We start from the raw sequence: 14,210 nt of genomic DNA on the forward strand, positions 1-14,210 counted from the left end.
GAGCTTGAGAACAAATAATTAGAAAATACTAGATTAAATAAAGGTGATTTTTTTGTCCCATTGCAGTTCTCCTCAGGGACTTCGATAAGCAAGTGTATGTCGCGAGACAGTCTAAAGGAGGTCAGATGGCAATTTCCCAAACCGTGGGCTACAGAGTCCTTTATGCTTAGAGTTTCTCAAGTGATGAAAGTTCAGAGAAATACCCTTTGAGAAACAGTATACCAAAGAGACTGTAAAGTCCCTGAGGTCAGAGACTGGGCCTTGCTTACCACTATATCTCCACACCTCGCACACTGGAAGAATTCAATCAAATATAATAAAATAAAATTTTGCCAAATGACCAAATGAGTAATTATTGAATTCAAAGTGGAAGAATGTCATCACAGTGACGTAGAGGTGGGAGGATGCCAAGGGGCAAGGGATCGTCTCTCCAAGATGGCGCCCTTAACTGTCTGGGCTCCACATGGGCACAGGGAGGAGTTTCGGGTGAAGCCGCCTGTGCCTTCGCAAGAAGCTAAGGGCTACAGACCCATAGGGCATCCTCAACGACTTTAACTTTCTTTTTTCTCCAAAAAGGGGTAATAAAATACGAGCTTCATGAAGAATGTTGGCATTTCTCTTCTTTACTAAGAATAAGTTAAAAAAATCAGTTATGATACTCATAGGTCAGACTCCATAATGCTGTTACAGATTATTTTCGTTTCTTTACTGCCACCTTCTGGTTCCCAGGCTCCTACACGGTAAATTTAAAACACCACCTTATATTTGTATTTTGCCAGGGCATTGTAAGCACTTGCCCACAGCCTTTGCCTCCTATGACATTATACAAGTCAGAAGTGGTTAGGGCGGCCTTCACTCCTTTTTATCTGACCTGAAGGCAACAGGGAACTTAAGTGATTTGCCTAGTGATAGAAAGTTAGGAGCAAGGACTAACCACGCCTGTTGGTTTTTCCAAGGAGCAAATACTGGGTTTAGGCATTTGGCTTTGTCCAGCTACCTCTGCAAAGAGTTCTATTGCCCTCTCATCCCTCCACAAGCACAACCTTGAATGGAAAATTCCATGCCCTTAAAAAAAGAGGATGCTGTTCAAATATACCCTGATCTTTTCAAGGGTAAAATCCATTCCACTTTACAAGGCCTATGAGAAAAGAATGTAGAGGGTCTATAATTGATTTTTTTTTTTTTATCTGACATCAAGATGCCATCCCATCATACAGCACTACCCCAAGATGGCGGCCCACCATTTTCTTCTTAGCCATACCTTGGTCTGAAAGCAGCAGTAGAGTTGGGTTAGGTACGGGTGTTTCCGCGCCAGCGCCAAAATCCTCTTCTCCGTCATCGTGCAGTCCACATCATCATCCTGGAGGATGACATCCTTCTTTAAGACCTTCACAGCATATACTTCATCTTTGCCTTTCAGCTCTGCCAACATGACCTGCAATGAACCCAAACCACTCCCATCAATCTATACACACATGGAATCAAAAGAAAAAACACAAGTCAATACCAAAGGCTTTAAAAACTAACTTCTTTTTTCTTTCATTTTAAATACTATAACAACATTAAAAAATGTTTAGAAAAACCACCCATCCTAATATAGCTACTATAATTCATTTATTTATGTTTCATCTCTAGCACAGGACCTAAGCAAAGAAAAAAGTTCAACACACATCTGTGAAAGAATTATTCATACATACATATACATTTGTCATACTTGCAATTATAGTATTGCACAAATAATATTTTTTAACTGACATTAATTAGGATTTATCATCTACATTGTCACCATCATTATCAGGGTTGCTTATACTCAATTGAAGTAAACCTATTACAATTTATTTAACCATTTACCTCGTATTACACACTTAAGTGAAACCTAATTATTAAATATCACAGAAATAAATTGGATTGAGTATTTTTGTACATGTCATTTTGTTTCTTTTGGGGGGGGGCATATCCTTAAGCTAGAAAGTCTTAGAAATAGAGTATAAGGTTAGATATTTTGCACATTTCTTGAGTTTCAAAAAGGATGTACAAAATAATCTGCTGCTAGGAATGTAGAGATGCTCTAGTTTCATGGCAGTGTACCCACATTGGGTGTTTTCACTTAAAAAGTGTTTTTGCTCATATAACAGGTGTGAAATATAACCTCAAGGCTGTTTTAACCTGCAATGGAACTTTTTAAAAAAATTTTTCCTTAAATTGTATTTGTGTGAACTGTCAGTTTCATATTCAAGATAACTGTGTCTAGTTCTATCTACTGTCTTATATTATTTTCTTATGAATCTGTATGAGTTTGGTATATAATGATACTAACACTTTGCTTTCTGCAGAGGTTTGTCTAAGCCTGTTTTATGATTTTCTGTTCTATAGCATACAGGATCACTTGTCCTTACGTAGCTAAATCTGTCATGTTTGCCTTCATGGTTCTTCTATAGCATTAACGCTGGGAATGTGATTCCTTCTCCAGAGAGCAAATTCACAGTTCTATGAGCTTCAAGTTTTCCCATCGTTTGATATTTTTGCACGCATTTCTCCGCAATGTGACAAGTCCTTCTCTTTTTAAACAACCATCTCCTAAGCCCAGTATTCCAGGGTGAGCTGCCAGGCCTCAAGATCGGTAGCTCAGAAGCTTCAAAAAGGAATTCAGGGTGCTACCTGAGGAACTTTCATCGCCGACGAGTAATGCAAAATCTTTAAAAGTAGCTCAAATGCTGGCTGCGATTTTTCCTAAAAAACAACCTGAATGCTCCAGAGTCATCCAAGTTCCCATCCTGCCTATACGGTAAGTAGATCTGGAAACTCTGAGCCTGCTCGTTTCCCTTGACTCTTGTTCAAAATTAAACCTGCTCATATCCCCGAGTTACGCCTGGACCAGGGCACTGGGGCCAGCTTCTTATTTACTCAGTCTCTGAAGAATGTGATTGCTTCAGCCTCTACATTTAAGTATGCTCCTCCTTGGGTTACCTTCCTCCTACAGCGATCTCAGGATGAGATGGGGCAGGTGAGGGGCTGGGAGGCAGGCCCACGCCCTGGAGGTTTCCAGAGCCATTCCCTTCAGGGAACAGCAGAGCGGCTCTGTGGCTCAGCAAGTGGCTGATCTGCAGGCTGCTGCTTTCAAGAGCCCAGGACACGTGAGGGCACGTGACTTGGGAGCCGCCAGGCCCAGGGCCTGGGCCCAGGAGCAGGGTGTGGAAAGGCACCTCCTAGGGACTCCCATCTTTGCGGAGCGCAAGGGAATGATCAGGGATCTCAGCTGAAGGGTTAGCCAGCATCCTGGGCCCTCTGCCCTTCCATCTTCTTTCTAAAATGAACAGGGATTATTTCCCCAAGTCACTGTGCCACCAGAATGGAGTCCGATCACCCCGAAAGCTTCACGGGGCACATACACCCCGCAAGGCTGTGCTTATCTCAGTGTGGGGCAGGACAGGGAGAACGGCACCAAGGGCAAGATCCAAGCCAGGAGGTGATTATTCTCATTCTCTTGCCACATGTGCAGGATAAACAGCCCTTAGTAAGTGCCAGAAAAGTCAGTTAAATAGCATTTAACTTTCCAAATAATACATGCTCAGATTCGCTCAGAGCCCGAAGTTCACGGAGGGCAGAGATTCCAGAGTTCATTTTCTTTCCTTTTTTTTTTTTTTTTTTTTAACATTTTTTATTTATTTGACAGAGAGAGACACAGCGAGAGCAGGAACACAAGCAGGGGGAGTGGGAGAGGGAGAAGCAGGCTTCCCGCCGAGCAGGGAACCAGATGCGGGGCTCAGTCCCAGGACCCTGGGATCATGACCTGAGCCGAAGGCAGACGCCTAACGACTGAGCCACCCAGGCGCCCCACCAGAGTTCATTTTTAAAGTCTCTGTCATGAATTACAGCCAGAACTTCAGATGGATCTCTGAAGGAGGGAAGAAATGCAGTGCTAGCTAGTATCGCCGAGAATGGGGATGCCAAGCACGCATAAAACAATTTAAACGTTCCCAAGTGCCTTTTTTTTTTTTTTTTTTTTACCCACGACCTCACTTGATGCCTGTGTCCCCATTTGACAAAGGAGAAAAACTGAGTCCCAAAGAAGTTAAGTGACTAGCTGGAAGTCCCACAGCGAACGAGCAGCAGATCCCGGGCTCCCACCTGCTTGGCCGCAGGCCATTTCCACGGAACAAGGAAGGAAGACGCAACAAGACCAGGCTGAGATGTTCACAGCCTGATCTTACTCAGATCGGACAGATGAGGCAACGCCACGGGGCAGAGAAAGTGAGCAGTTGTACCCACGCACGCCACAGACCTTGCCAAAGCTGCCTTTGCCCAGCACCTTGATGAAGGTGAACTCATCCAGACCCAGGCGCTTGGCCTGGCCCTGCCGCACTTCGCCGTTCTCCCCGGGGCTCGCCTGCTGGCCGTCGCCGCCTGCTACGCGGTGCTCCTCCCCGCGGGTGTCAAAAGACAAGGCCTTCCGGATGTTGTTTTCAAGTTCTTTTATTTCTAGGGCCAAGGGTGACAAGAGCTCACATTAGTGCATACCCCAGGATCCCTTCGCCTCGGGACTCAGCACTCAGACCACACCCCCCACCCCCAAACCGCACCGTGAGGTCTCAGCCCGCCTTCGGATTCTTCATAGCAGCAGATCCAGCCTGGCATCCCTCCACGGGTTCCTCCCTTTGCTCTCCAAGCTTTCACTGGCACCTAATGTACAGCAGGGCCTAGGGATGCGAAGAGGAGGCGGACACAGCTCCCCAGGGCCGACACTTCCAGATTACACCGAAACCCGGCCCAATCTCTCTCTGAAAGCCCCCTCTGGCCTGTGGCCTGTTCTGTTATTCTAGGTGTAGTGCAGGAATCCTGGCTTTCTCTGGAACCCCGTGGAGTCTCAAAGACAACAGGCTCCCTTCAAGTTCCCTTTGAAAATTAGAAGAGTGGTTAAATGGAGAACTGTCATCACAGTTATCACCTGTGATATAACTATCAGAAGCTAGGACCGGGAAGCCTTGAACCTCTGAAGGACTCTACTTGGCCTTATTGTTGCGTTTATTCTAATATCCATCTCCCTCAAGGTCATTCAACAAAATGAGCCACGGGTTTCTCATTAACTAAAGAATTGCTGTCCGAGAGTGACATGTTGCAAATTTATCTCAGACGGGGCAGGGATTCCTCAGTACAGTTTCACAACCACGGGGCAGTCTTGTGCCCCTGCAGAGCAGGTGACCTAAACTACCCGGCGGTGATAACACTGGATGGCCCTTTGACCTTTCCTGTTTGAGCAAGCTTTATTGTTAGCTATTCATTCACCAAGACACACACACCTCTCAATGCAGAACTGGGCACCACAACCATAATCTGATTTTAAGAGATGCTCATCAAAAACTGGGCTGATGGAAGGGGGACACAGACTATCAACCCTTGGGAATCAGAATGAGGCATGATGACCAGGTGCTGCTTGACATAAAGAAATCTTCAGCGTCTTTTCAGAAGGATGGAGGCTCATGAGAGCTTGCTCAAGGAATCTGGATCTTTCTTAGATCTGCCGGGGTGGAGGGGAGGGAGGGTTGAGGATGGCTCCTGAGTCTCAGGCCCTCCCCTTGCCAATTCAGCCATTCCCTAGCACTTTTTCCTTACTCAGTATACCTTCTAGTCTCAGCAAACAGCTAAAAGTCTCAGTTTTCAAGGCAAACTACTAAACGGATTTTGGAAAACAGAACTTGGGTGTTTAGGGATTCCAAAGCTTGAAGAAAATGTCATTCTGTGTCTTCTCACAGTGGAAGGAAGAGAAACTGTGTGTTATCTCTCTCCTGTGGCAATACCGTGTCTTGCTAAGAGGGTCTTTGCATCCAACGTGCCCACACCGTTGTACTGACCAGAGACAAACACAGGCACGACATCCCGCCAGGTGGCAGCCAGGCCTAGAAACCACGTTCCACTTCACTCTTACTGGGGGCATCTATTGTATAACACTGTCTCCCTGAAGTTCTCAAAGGAGGTCTCAGCACTCAAAAGGGACACATGGAAACACCCACACAGGTTGCAGGGTAATACCTACTAGTTTGGAGGCCCCTGCGTACCACTGGATTACTCATGAATGGGTCAAATCTTTTTCGGAATGAAGCAGAGTGTAAAGATGCAGAAAGCTAATCAGAGCAGCAAGAACAGCGACTCAGACCAATTACTCTGTGGCCTCAGGATAGGCACACACCACCCTGCAGCTGTTTTATTTACTCCTGGGTAAGCCGAAGTGGGTCACAGTGATGACCCTCTGAGACCAGGGTCCCGAAACCAGGAGGGGTATGGTCTCGCCCTTACTGCCGACTTAGTTCCAGACCGTTGGACAGAACTTTTCGACTCCCTGATCTCCCACTTCCCAGCCTGTGACATGGGGACAGGGATGGAGAACCACAGAGTCGGCGTGAGCCTAAGATTAAGATAATGAACACAAAGAGGCTACAGAAAATCAAGGCACACTTGTCACGCAATGATGATTATTCTCGCTCTGCAGAAGCGTACATCCCTTTCCAGGGATGTCTGGTCACCGGAAGGGAAGGTTTTAAATGTCTTAGTCTCCCCTCAGCATTCTGGGATGCCCGCGGAATTCGGAAACTTCGACTATGTTAAGCATATTTTTTTTTTTTTAATTTTATTGTTATGTTAGTCACCATACAATACATCATTAGTTTTTGATGTCGTGATCCACGATCCATTGTTTTCGTATAACACCCAGTGCTCCATGCAGTACGTGCCCTCCTTAATACCCATCACCAGGCTAACCCATCCCCCCTCCCCCCTCCCCTCTAAAACTCTGTTTGTTAAGCATATTCTTATGTGGAAAAAGGAAACCTGAGCTTTAGGAAGCGGTCAGGCCTAGAGCTGGCTTCCTCCCTTCTCCTGGTCTGTTCTCCAGCTCCATGCTCCTGTCCCTGCCCATCCACAGGCCACCGGCAGGAGGTGGTCCCCCTCCCCCAACTCTTGCCCTGCTCTCAGGTTTTGGGGGTGATGATCAGAGTCAGGATGGAAGGAAGTGGCACTCAGCTGAGGGGCATGGTGGATGGGAGGACAGGTCTGGGAACAGGCCCTGGGGCACTCTCCTACATTTGGGACCCAGGAAAGAGGCGAGGGTAAAGAAAGAGCTACACCATCACCTGCTCTTTCTCTCTTACCCTGGCCTGGACAGGGTTTAAGGCAGGTACAGCTTTTTAAGTGCCTGTCCCTCAAGACAGCCTTGCAGAGAGAAAGAGCAGCTAAGGAGTCAGTAGGGAGAGGGTGTCTGAAGCCCTTCCAGGGCCGCCCCTGTTCCAGCTAACAAGGGCGGAACAAGGGTGGAGAGGCCTCCACCTCCTCAGTCCTTCCGATGACATTGCTCAGAGGTAACAAAGCAAATCCGAGGGCCTCACCCTGGTCACAGGGGGAGGTGGGTGCTGACTTGGATCGATCTTCCTCTGATGGTGAGCTTCCAGAAGTGGGCTGCGGGGACTCGGCGCCGGCAAGGAGCTAGAGAGAGGGCGAGAAAGAGGGGAGGCGTGAGAAGGGAGGGTGGGGGCTGCCCCGAGGTCAGGAGCGTGGAGGCGCTCTACTTATGGAGCGAGGGCTGTAGGAGTCCCTGTTGCCCAGTAGCACTCTCTGAATGGACGTTCTGAAAGCAGGCTCAGTTTCATTTGACAGTTAAAGGGAAGACAAGAGACTGCACCGGGCCGTGTATGCAAGTGCTGAGTCACTCCACTGTACACCAGGATCTAATATTACACTATATGTTAACTGGAATCAAAATAAAAACTTAAAGAGAAAGACTGCAATTTGCTCAGTTTTCATTCTACCCAAGCACAACTGTCCCACTTCCATCAAGACCTCCCTCGCTTATGCAAGCAACGCAAGTTACTGCACCCAAAGCAACTCGATGTTTGTCTCTAGCACCTGTTGGGCATTTATCCATCGTCTTGTTCAGCTGTATTTAGTTAATGGCCTCTGCACGTGGATACTGTGTGGGGCTCTCTACTCAGGTAGACTACAGGCTCTTGGAAGGTAAGACTCTAGCCAGTATTTGTGTTGCTCCTGGCGCCTTGCACAAAATGATACCTTTAGTAGAAGCTCAATAAATATTTTTAGATGTATTGATATTGGTTGGCAAATTTTAATAGAGCACACAACCCCCTCCCCCCCGTGAAGTCTGTTTGCTGGCAGAGATGCTGGCACACCCGTGTTAAGTTCCCATTAAAGTCAGAGGTTTGGACTAAGCGGTCATGCAGAGTTTTGCTCTATTTTACTCTTGATCTACCAGCTGTGTGCACATGTCGTCTCTGGACAATGGACCACCTGCAAGGGGCAACGTGAAGACAAGCAGCACTCCAGCAAGCCTAACACTCTTGCAAAGAAGCCCTTTTAGCTTCTGACCAAGGGTACTTCTCTCCCTTCCTCTCACACGAAGTTGAGCTACTACTTGGTCACGTGGCTTTTTCCAGCTTTTGCACCAGAAGCAATCCAGCAATAAAAACATCAGAATCCTCTAGTCTTTAACTCTGTCTCTTCCCAAATTTCTCCATGTTGGCTTCTTACCACGAGGTTCCCCAAAATCTAAGACAGACAGACGATGCCTGGTTATTGGTGTTACAGCCCGTGTAAATAGGGGGGAGAGGGCAGGTGTGTATTGCATTTTCTCTTAAATGTTTCCTGACAATTACTAACGATTCTGTCTCAATTTACTTCTGGCAAGGAGAAAAGCCACATCTCCCACAAAGGGCTCTCCCTAGAGCTCATAAATGTGTGTGTCCAACATTGTCATGACAGGGTGTTTGCTTAACTCACCTCTTTGGTGGGAGCCTAGCATTCTTGGGTGCTGACATTCTGCTTGCAATTGCAATGTCTTGGGTCAATAACTGAAGTCCTGTTTCCACTAGTGGGATTTACAGAGCCAAGAGCCACCCAGAAGCACAAAATCTCATAGCTAACCAACCAGGGAGAAGAGAATTCTTTTTTCCCAACCCTTGCAAAACAGCTTTGCTTATTGGGAAGGTGGAGAGGGAGGGGTTTAAGAAGATGGAAACAATCCACACCTCCCCATTCGAGGGAAAGAGCTCTTCTGAGATGCACCAGGGAAAAGGCGCGGGCAGTTTCTAAAAGGAGAAGGGAAACACAGTCCTTCAGAAGGTATTTCAGGGCAGAATTTAGGGAGAACATTTAGGAGTCAAAATTGTAGAGCACCCTGAGACAGACTTGCTTTTCTGGTAAGTGCTTGAGAATGCCTGATACTAGGTGATGAGGATCACTGTCCACCCCCCCACCCCCAACAGGATTTCTTGCCCAGTTAAAATGGTTCTGATTTTCTCATAACTTACTCTTTTGAAGACTTTTACATTTTCTAGGCTGGAAGCCAAGGCCAAGAAGAACCTTCAAACAAAATGCTATGGATGCCTTGAGCTCTATTTACATCTGTGGGCCCTGACTTACTACCAAAATAGCATCTTAGCAAATGGATCTCTTCCTACTGACATTCAGAATGTCACACGGATAGAGCCAGGGGGCTTTGGTCTCCAAAGAAAGGCCCAGATGTTTCACATGGTGGGGCATTAACAATATCCCTTGGGTGGCACTACCACAAATCTCCTTGGCCTGCTCCCTAGAGAAGAATGTGGTCCCAGCGCTTCATCCATGTATCCTCATTATAGTGACACCAGGGACAAAGTTCAAACACTGACATTGCTTTCATGCCAGTTCTGGATGCAGATAAGCCTACTTCCTTGTCTAGAAGTGTGCTTTTTCTAGAGGGAATTCCAAAGTCCTCATCTCAGAGATTAGGTTTCCCTGAGGAACAGAACACTTGAGACTTGCTTCATTTTTCCCCCACTTCTGGAACTGAAGGAGACTTTAATGTCACCTGCCCAACCACTTTTTTTTTCTTCCCTTTTTAGCACATGTCTTTAGCTGTGTCTCAAACCCAGGGATCTTAGAACCTTACTCCGGGGTCAGGGGTGGGGGACGGGGGCTCTCAATATGAGATGAGAGATGGTGGCCTCCAAAAAGCTCCAGAAACACCTCCAAATAGCCAGTTACCTTTTTCCTCCTCTGGCCGCTGTTGGTGATTTTGTCTGGAGTAACACCTAGGTCAGCCAGAACTTTGGCAATTCCTCTGGCATCCACCCCACAGTTGGGGGCCACGTTGGTCTCACAGCGCCGGTGAACGTTCATCTTGCAGACTGTAAGGAGACACGGAGAGGAGACTTCCAACGTTCGTGACCTAAAACGTTACCTTGTGGGTTTTTTTTTTTTTTCCCCGATTGTAAAAGTAATACATGTTCATTTGATAGAATTTGGAAAATGCAGAAAGACAAAAAGAGAAAAACAAAAATCACCCACCATCTCATCACACAGAACTAAAACAGCATCCTTCAAAACACCATACAGACATAACCACTGTTTATGGATAAATATCACATTTTATTTCCTCCTAGGGAACAGAACACAGACCATAAGAGAATTTAACCCGTTTATTTGGAGAAAGTTCATCTGGATCCTGAGTACAAATGGGTTACACATGTACAGTGTGCTTTACTACTTTGCTAAAATGTGGGAATATTACCAAGTGAGAAGTGCCCACAGTACAGCCTACTGAGATGCTCATCTGAACATGAGGACATTGAACGAGGTGACCTCCAAGGTTCCATTCAAATCTAAAATCCAATTTCAAAGGAACAAAAGCCATGCCTGAGAGTCTTTTTTTGCCCACATCATTTAGTTGTCAGTGTAGGACATCAAAAGCGAAAACATCAACTGTTCTGGTTTCCAGTCTAACATGTAAGGCGCTGAGACAATGTTGCTCGGTCCTAACAAGCACAAAGCTGAACAAACTGAAAAATCAACAACTCTTCTCAGGTCTACTAGTGGAGTAAGGTTATAGGGCACACTGCTGCCCCCAAATGAACAAGACAGACAGGCAGCTACTGTGAACCACAACTCACTGGGCAGAAACTCCCCAGCAGCAACCTCTGTGGGAACCAGGACCAGGGCAGGGAAACCGGAACTGAAATTGGCAAAGTGCTGGAGTCTCAGGGTGGATGAGGCTGAGTCTAAACTCTGGGCAGACCCAGTCATAGGGGCCTCCCACACCTTTGTCAGTTTTGCTTCTAGAAGTTTGACCAGGTCCTCACAGTGAACTCTGGGGAAAAAATTCCCTTATGCTTCTGCCAGGGGGAGGGGAAAAGGAACCATTTTGAAATAAACCAGAATACTCTGTTCTTAACAAGGCCTGCTTTTAGGAGAAACTATTTTGCCACAGCCTAAACTATTGTAGGTTTATCAGATCCCACCTCACCTGGGGGAAGGAAAATACCTTACTCTAGCCTATTTAGCTTCCCATGTGGGAGAAGGGAAATACCCAACCCAGCTCCTTCTAGCCTTCCATGTGGAAGAAGAAAAATACCCAACTCCAGCCCACTCCAGACATCCTGTCCCACCTAAGGGGGGAGGAAAAAGCCCCTTGAGTAACACTTATAAAGGTCATAGTTCAGAGGCACAGGTTCATGGAAAGACTGAGATCTAATCATAGGACTAGAGAATGTTTCCCCTGCCCCACACCCTCACCACCACATTACTAAAGGCCTATTTACTGCAGTTCCTTTTACTCAGCACATCATGTCCAGCTATCAAGAAAAAGTTAAAAGGCATTCTAAAAGGCAAACACACAGCAGGGCAGGAATGTTGGAATTATCAGACCAGGAATTTATTTTTTATTTTTATTTATTTTTAAAGATTTTATTTATTTATTTTAGAAGGAGAAAGAGAGTGAGCAGAGGGGCGGAGTGGGAGGGAGAAGGACAGACAGACTCTGCACTGAGTGCAGAGCCTGATGCGGGGCTCCATCTTACAATCCTGAGATCATGACCTGAGCTGAAACCAAGAGTCAGATGCTCAATTGACTGAGCCACCGAGGCCCCCCCCAGACCGGGAATTTAAAACAGCTGTGGGGGTGCCTGGGTGGCTCAGTCGGTTAAGCGTCTACCTTCGGCTCAGGTCATGATCCCAGGGTCCTGGGATCGAGCCCCGCATCAGGCTCCCTGCTCCGCAGGGAGCCTACTTCTCCCTCTCCCACTTCCCCTGCTTGTATTCCCTCTCTCACTGTGTCTGTCTCTGTCAAATAAATAAAAATATTTAAAAAAATAAAAAATAATAAAACAGCTGTGATTAATATACTAAGGGCTCTCATCAATAAAGTAGATAGCATGTAAGAACAAATGGGCAATGTAAGCAGAGAGAGGGAAATTCTAAGAAAGAATCAAAAGGAAATTCTAGAGATCAAAAACATTGTAACAGGGGCACCTGGGTGGCTCAGTCGTTAAGCGTCTGCCTTCGGCTCAGGTCATGATCCCAGGGTCCTGGGATCGAGCCCCGCATTGGGCTCCCTGCTCTGCAGAGAGCCTGCTTCTCCCTCTCCCACTCCCCCTGCTTGTGATCCCTCTCTCACTGTCAAATAAATAAATAAAATCTTTAAAAAAAAACCAAAAAACATTGTAACAGAAAACAAGAATGCCATGGCTGGTCCCATTGGTAGAATGACACTGGTGAGAAAATAATCTCTGAGTTTGAGGATAGGTCAATAGAAACTTCCAAAGCAGAAGCAAAGAGAAAAAAAGACTAAAGAAAAGAAACAGACTCTCTAAGAACTGTGGGGCTATATAAGGTATAATGTGTATAATGGAAACACCAGATGAAGAAGACAAAGAAAGATAAACAGAATAAATATTTGAAACAAAAATGACTGAGAATATCCACAAATTAATGTCAGACACAAAACCACAGATCCAGGAAGCTCAGAGAATACCAAGCAGGACAAAAACAAAACACAATAACAATCTTCACCTAAGCCTGTCATATACAAACTTCAGAAAATCAAAGATAAAGCAAAATAATCTTGAAAGAAGCCAGAAGGAAATTACACCTGACCTACAGAGGAGCAAAGATAAGAACTGCATCTGACTCATCCCCAGAAACCAGGCAAACAAGAAGATGACGGAGCGAAATATTTAAAATATTGAGAAAACCCCCCACCAACATAGAATTCTATACCCTATGAAATTATTCTTCAAAAGGGAGGGAGAAATAAAGACTTCCCTTAGACAAATAAAAATTGAGGGAATTCACTGACAGTAGACTTGTCTTGCAAAAAAATGTTAAAAGAAGCTCTTCAGGGAGAAGGAAAACTATCAGTCAGAAACTCAGATCTACATAAAGAAAGAAAGACTATCAGAGAAGGAATAAAAACTTTTATCTTCCTTCTTCTTCATTGATCTCACAAATAAGTTTCTCAAAATAATAGCAACAATATATCCAATTATGTATGCTTATATGTATATAAATATGCAGGCTTATGCATAAACAAAATGAATGACAGCACTGATACAAGGAGTGGGAGGGAGAAATTATGATTATTTTGTTGTTATAATGTACTTGCATTGCCTATGAAGCATTAGAATATTATTTGAAAGTGGATTTGAATTTGTGGTAAATTATATTGCAAACTCTGGGGCAACCACAAACATCAGTAAAAAAAGAAAAGTAACTAATATGCTCAAGAAAGGAGAGAAAATGGAATCGTATGAAATACTCAACTGAAAACACAAAAGGCAGAAAAAAAGCGGAAAATAAAAATAGGAACAAAGAACAAGGGCATCAAATGGAAAACAAGAGCAAAAATGGTAGTTATGAATTCAACTATATCAATAATCACTTTGAACGTCGATGGTCTAAATACAGTTGACCCTTGAACAACACAGCAGTTAGGGGTGTTGACCCCCTGCACTGTTGAAAATCCAAATATAACTTTTGGCTTCCTCAAAACTACTCCCATTAATTACTAATAGCCTTCTGCTGACTGAAAGTCTTACAGATAATATAAACAGTTGATGAAACATACTTTGTATGTAATATGTACTGTATACTATATTCTTTCAACAAAGCTAGAGAGAAGAAAATGCTACTAAGAAAATAATAAGGAAAATACATTTACAGTAGTGTAAAAAAAAAAATCCACATATAAGTGGACCCACGCAGTTCAAACCTGTGTTGTTCAAAGGTCCACTGTATGCCAGTTAAAAGAGACTGTCAGAGTGGATCCAAAAACAGGACCCAATTATATTTAATCTATAAGAAACATACTTTAAATATAAAACAAATATAGATTAAAGGCATGGAGAAAGATATACTGTGCTAACACTAATAAAAAGAAGGCAGGAGTAGCTATA

The 14,210-nt window shown here is 44.9% G+C and overlaps 1 protein-coding gene across 2 annotated transcripts in view; it reads right to left on the reverse strand.

Annotated features, from left to right (window-relative positions):
- PRKCE (protein kinase C epsilon) overlaps nt 1-14,210 on the reverse strand; it is a 482,371-nt gene that overhangs the window by 145,817 nt on the left and 322,344 nt on the right. For both annotated transcript variants that reach the window (XM_032411054.1, XM_032411055.1), the window contains exons 7-10: nt 10,027-10,169; nt 7,377-7,473; nt 4,283-4,479; nt 1,262-1,435 (exon numbers count right to left, since the gene is read on the reverse strand). In XM_032411054.1, the coding sequence (XP_032266945.1) occupies nt 1,262-1,435; nt 4,283-4,479; nt 7,377-7,473; nt 10,027-10,169 (611 nt within the window). The remainder of the gene's footprint in view (nt 1-1,261; nt 1,436-4,282; nt 4,480-7,376; nt 7,474-10,026; nt 10,170-14,210) is intronic.

The sequence above is a fragment of the Phoca vitulina genome, unplaced genomic scaffold, assembly GCF_004348235.1.
Source record: "Phoca vitulina isolate PV1807 unplaced genomic scaffold, GSC_HSeal_1.0 scaffold12, whole genome shotgun sequence".
Classification (NCBI taxonomy): domain Eukaryota; kingdom Metazoa; phylum Chordata; class Mammalia; order Carnivora; family Phocidae; genus Phoca; species Phoca vitulina.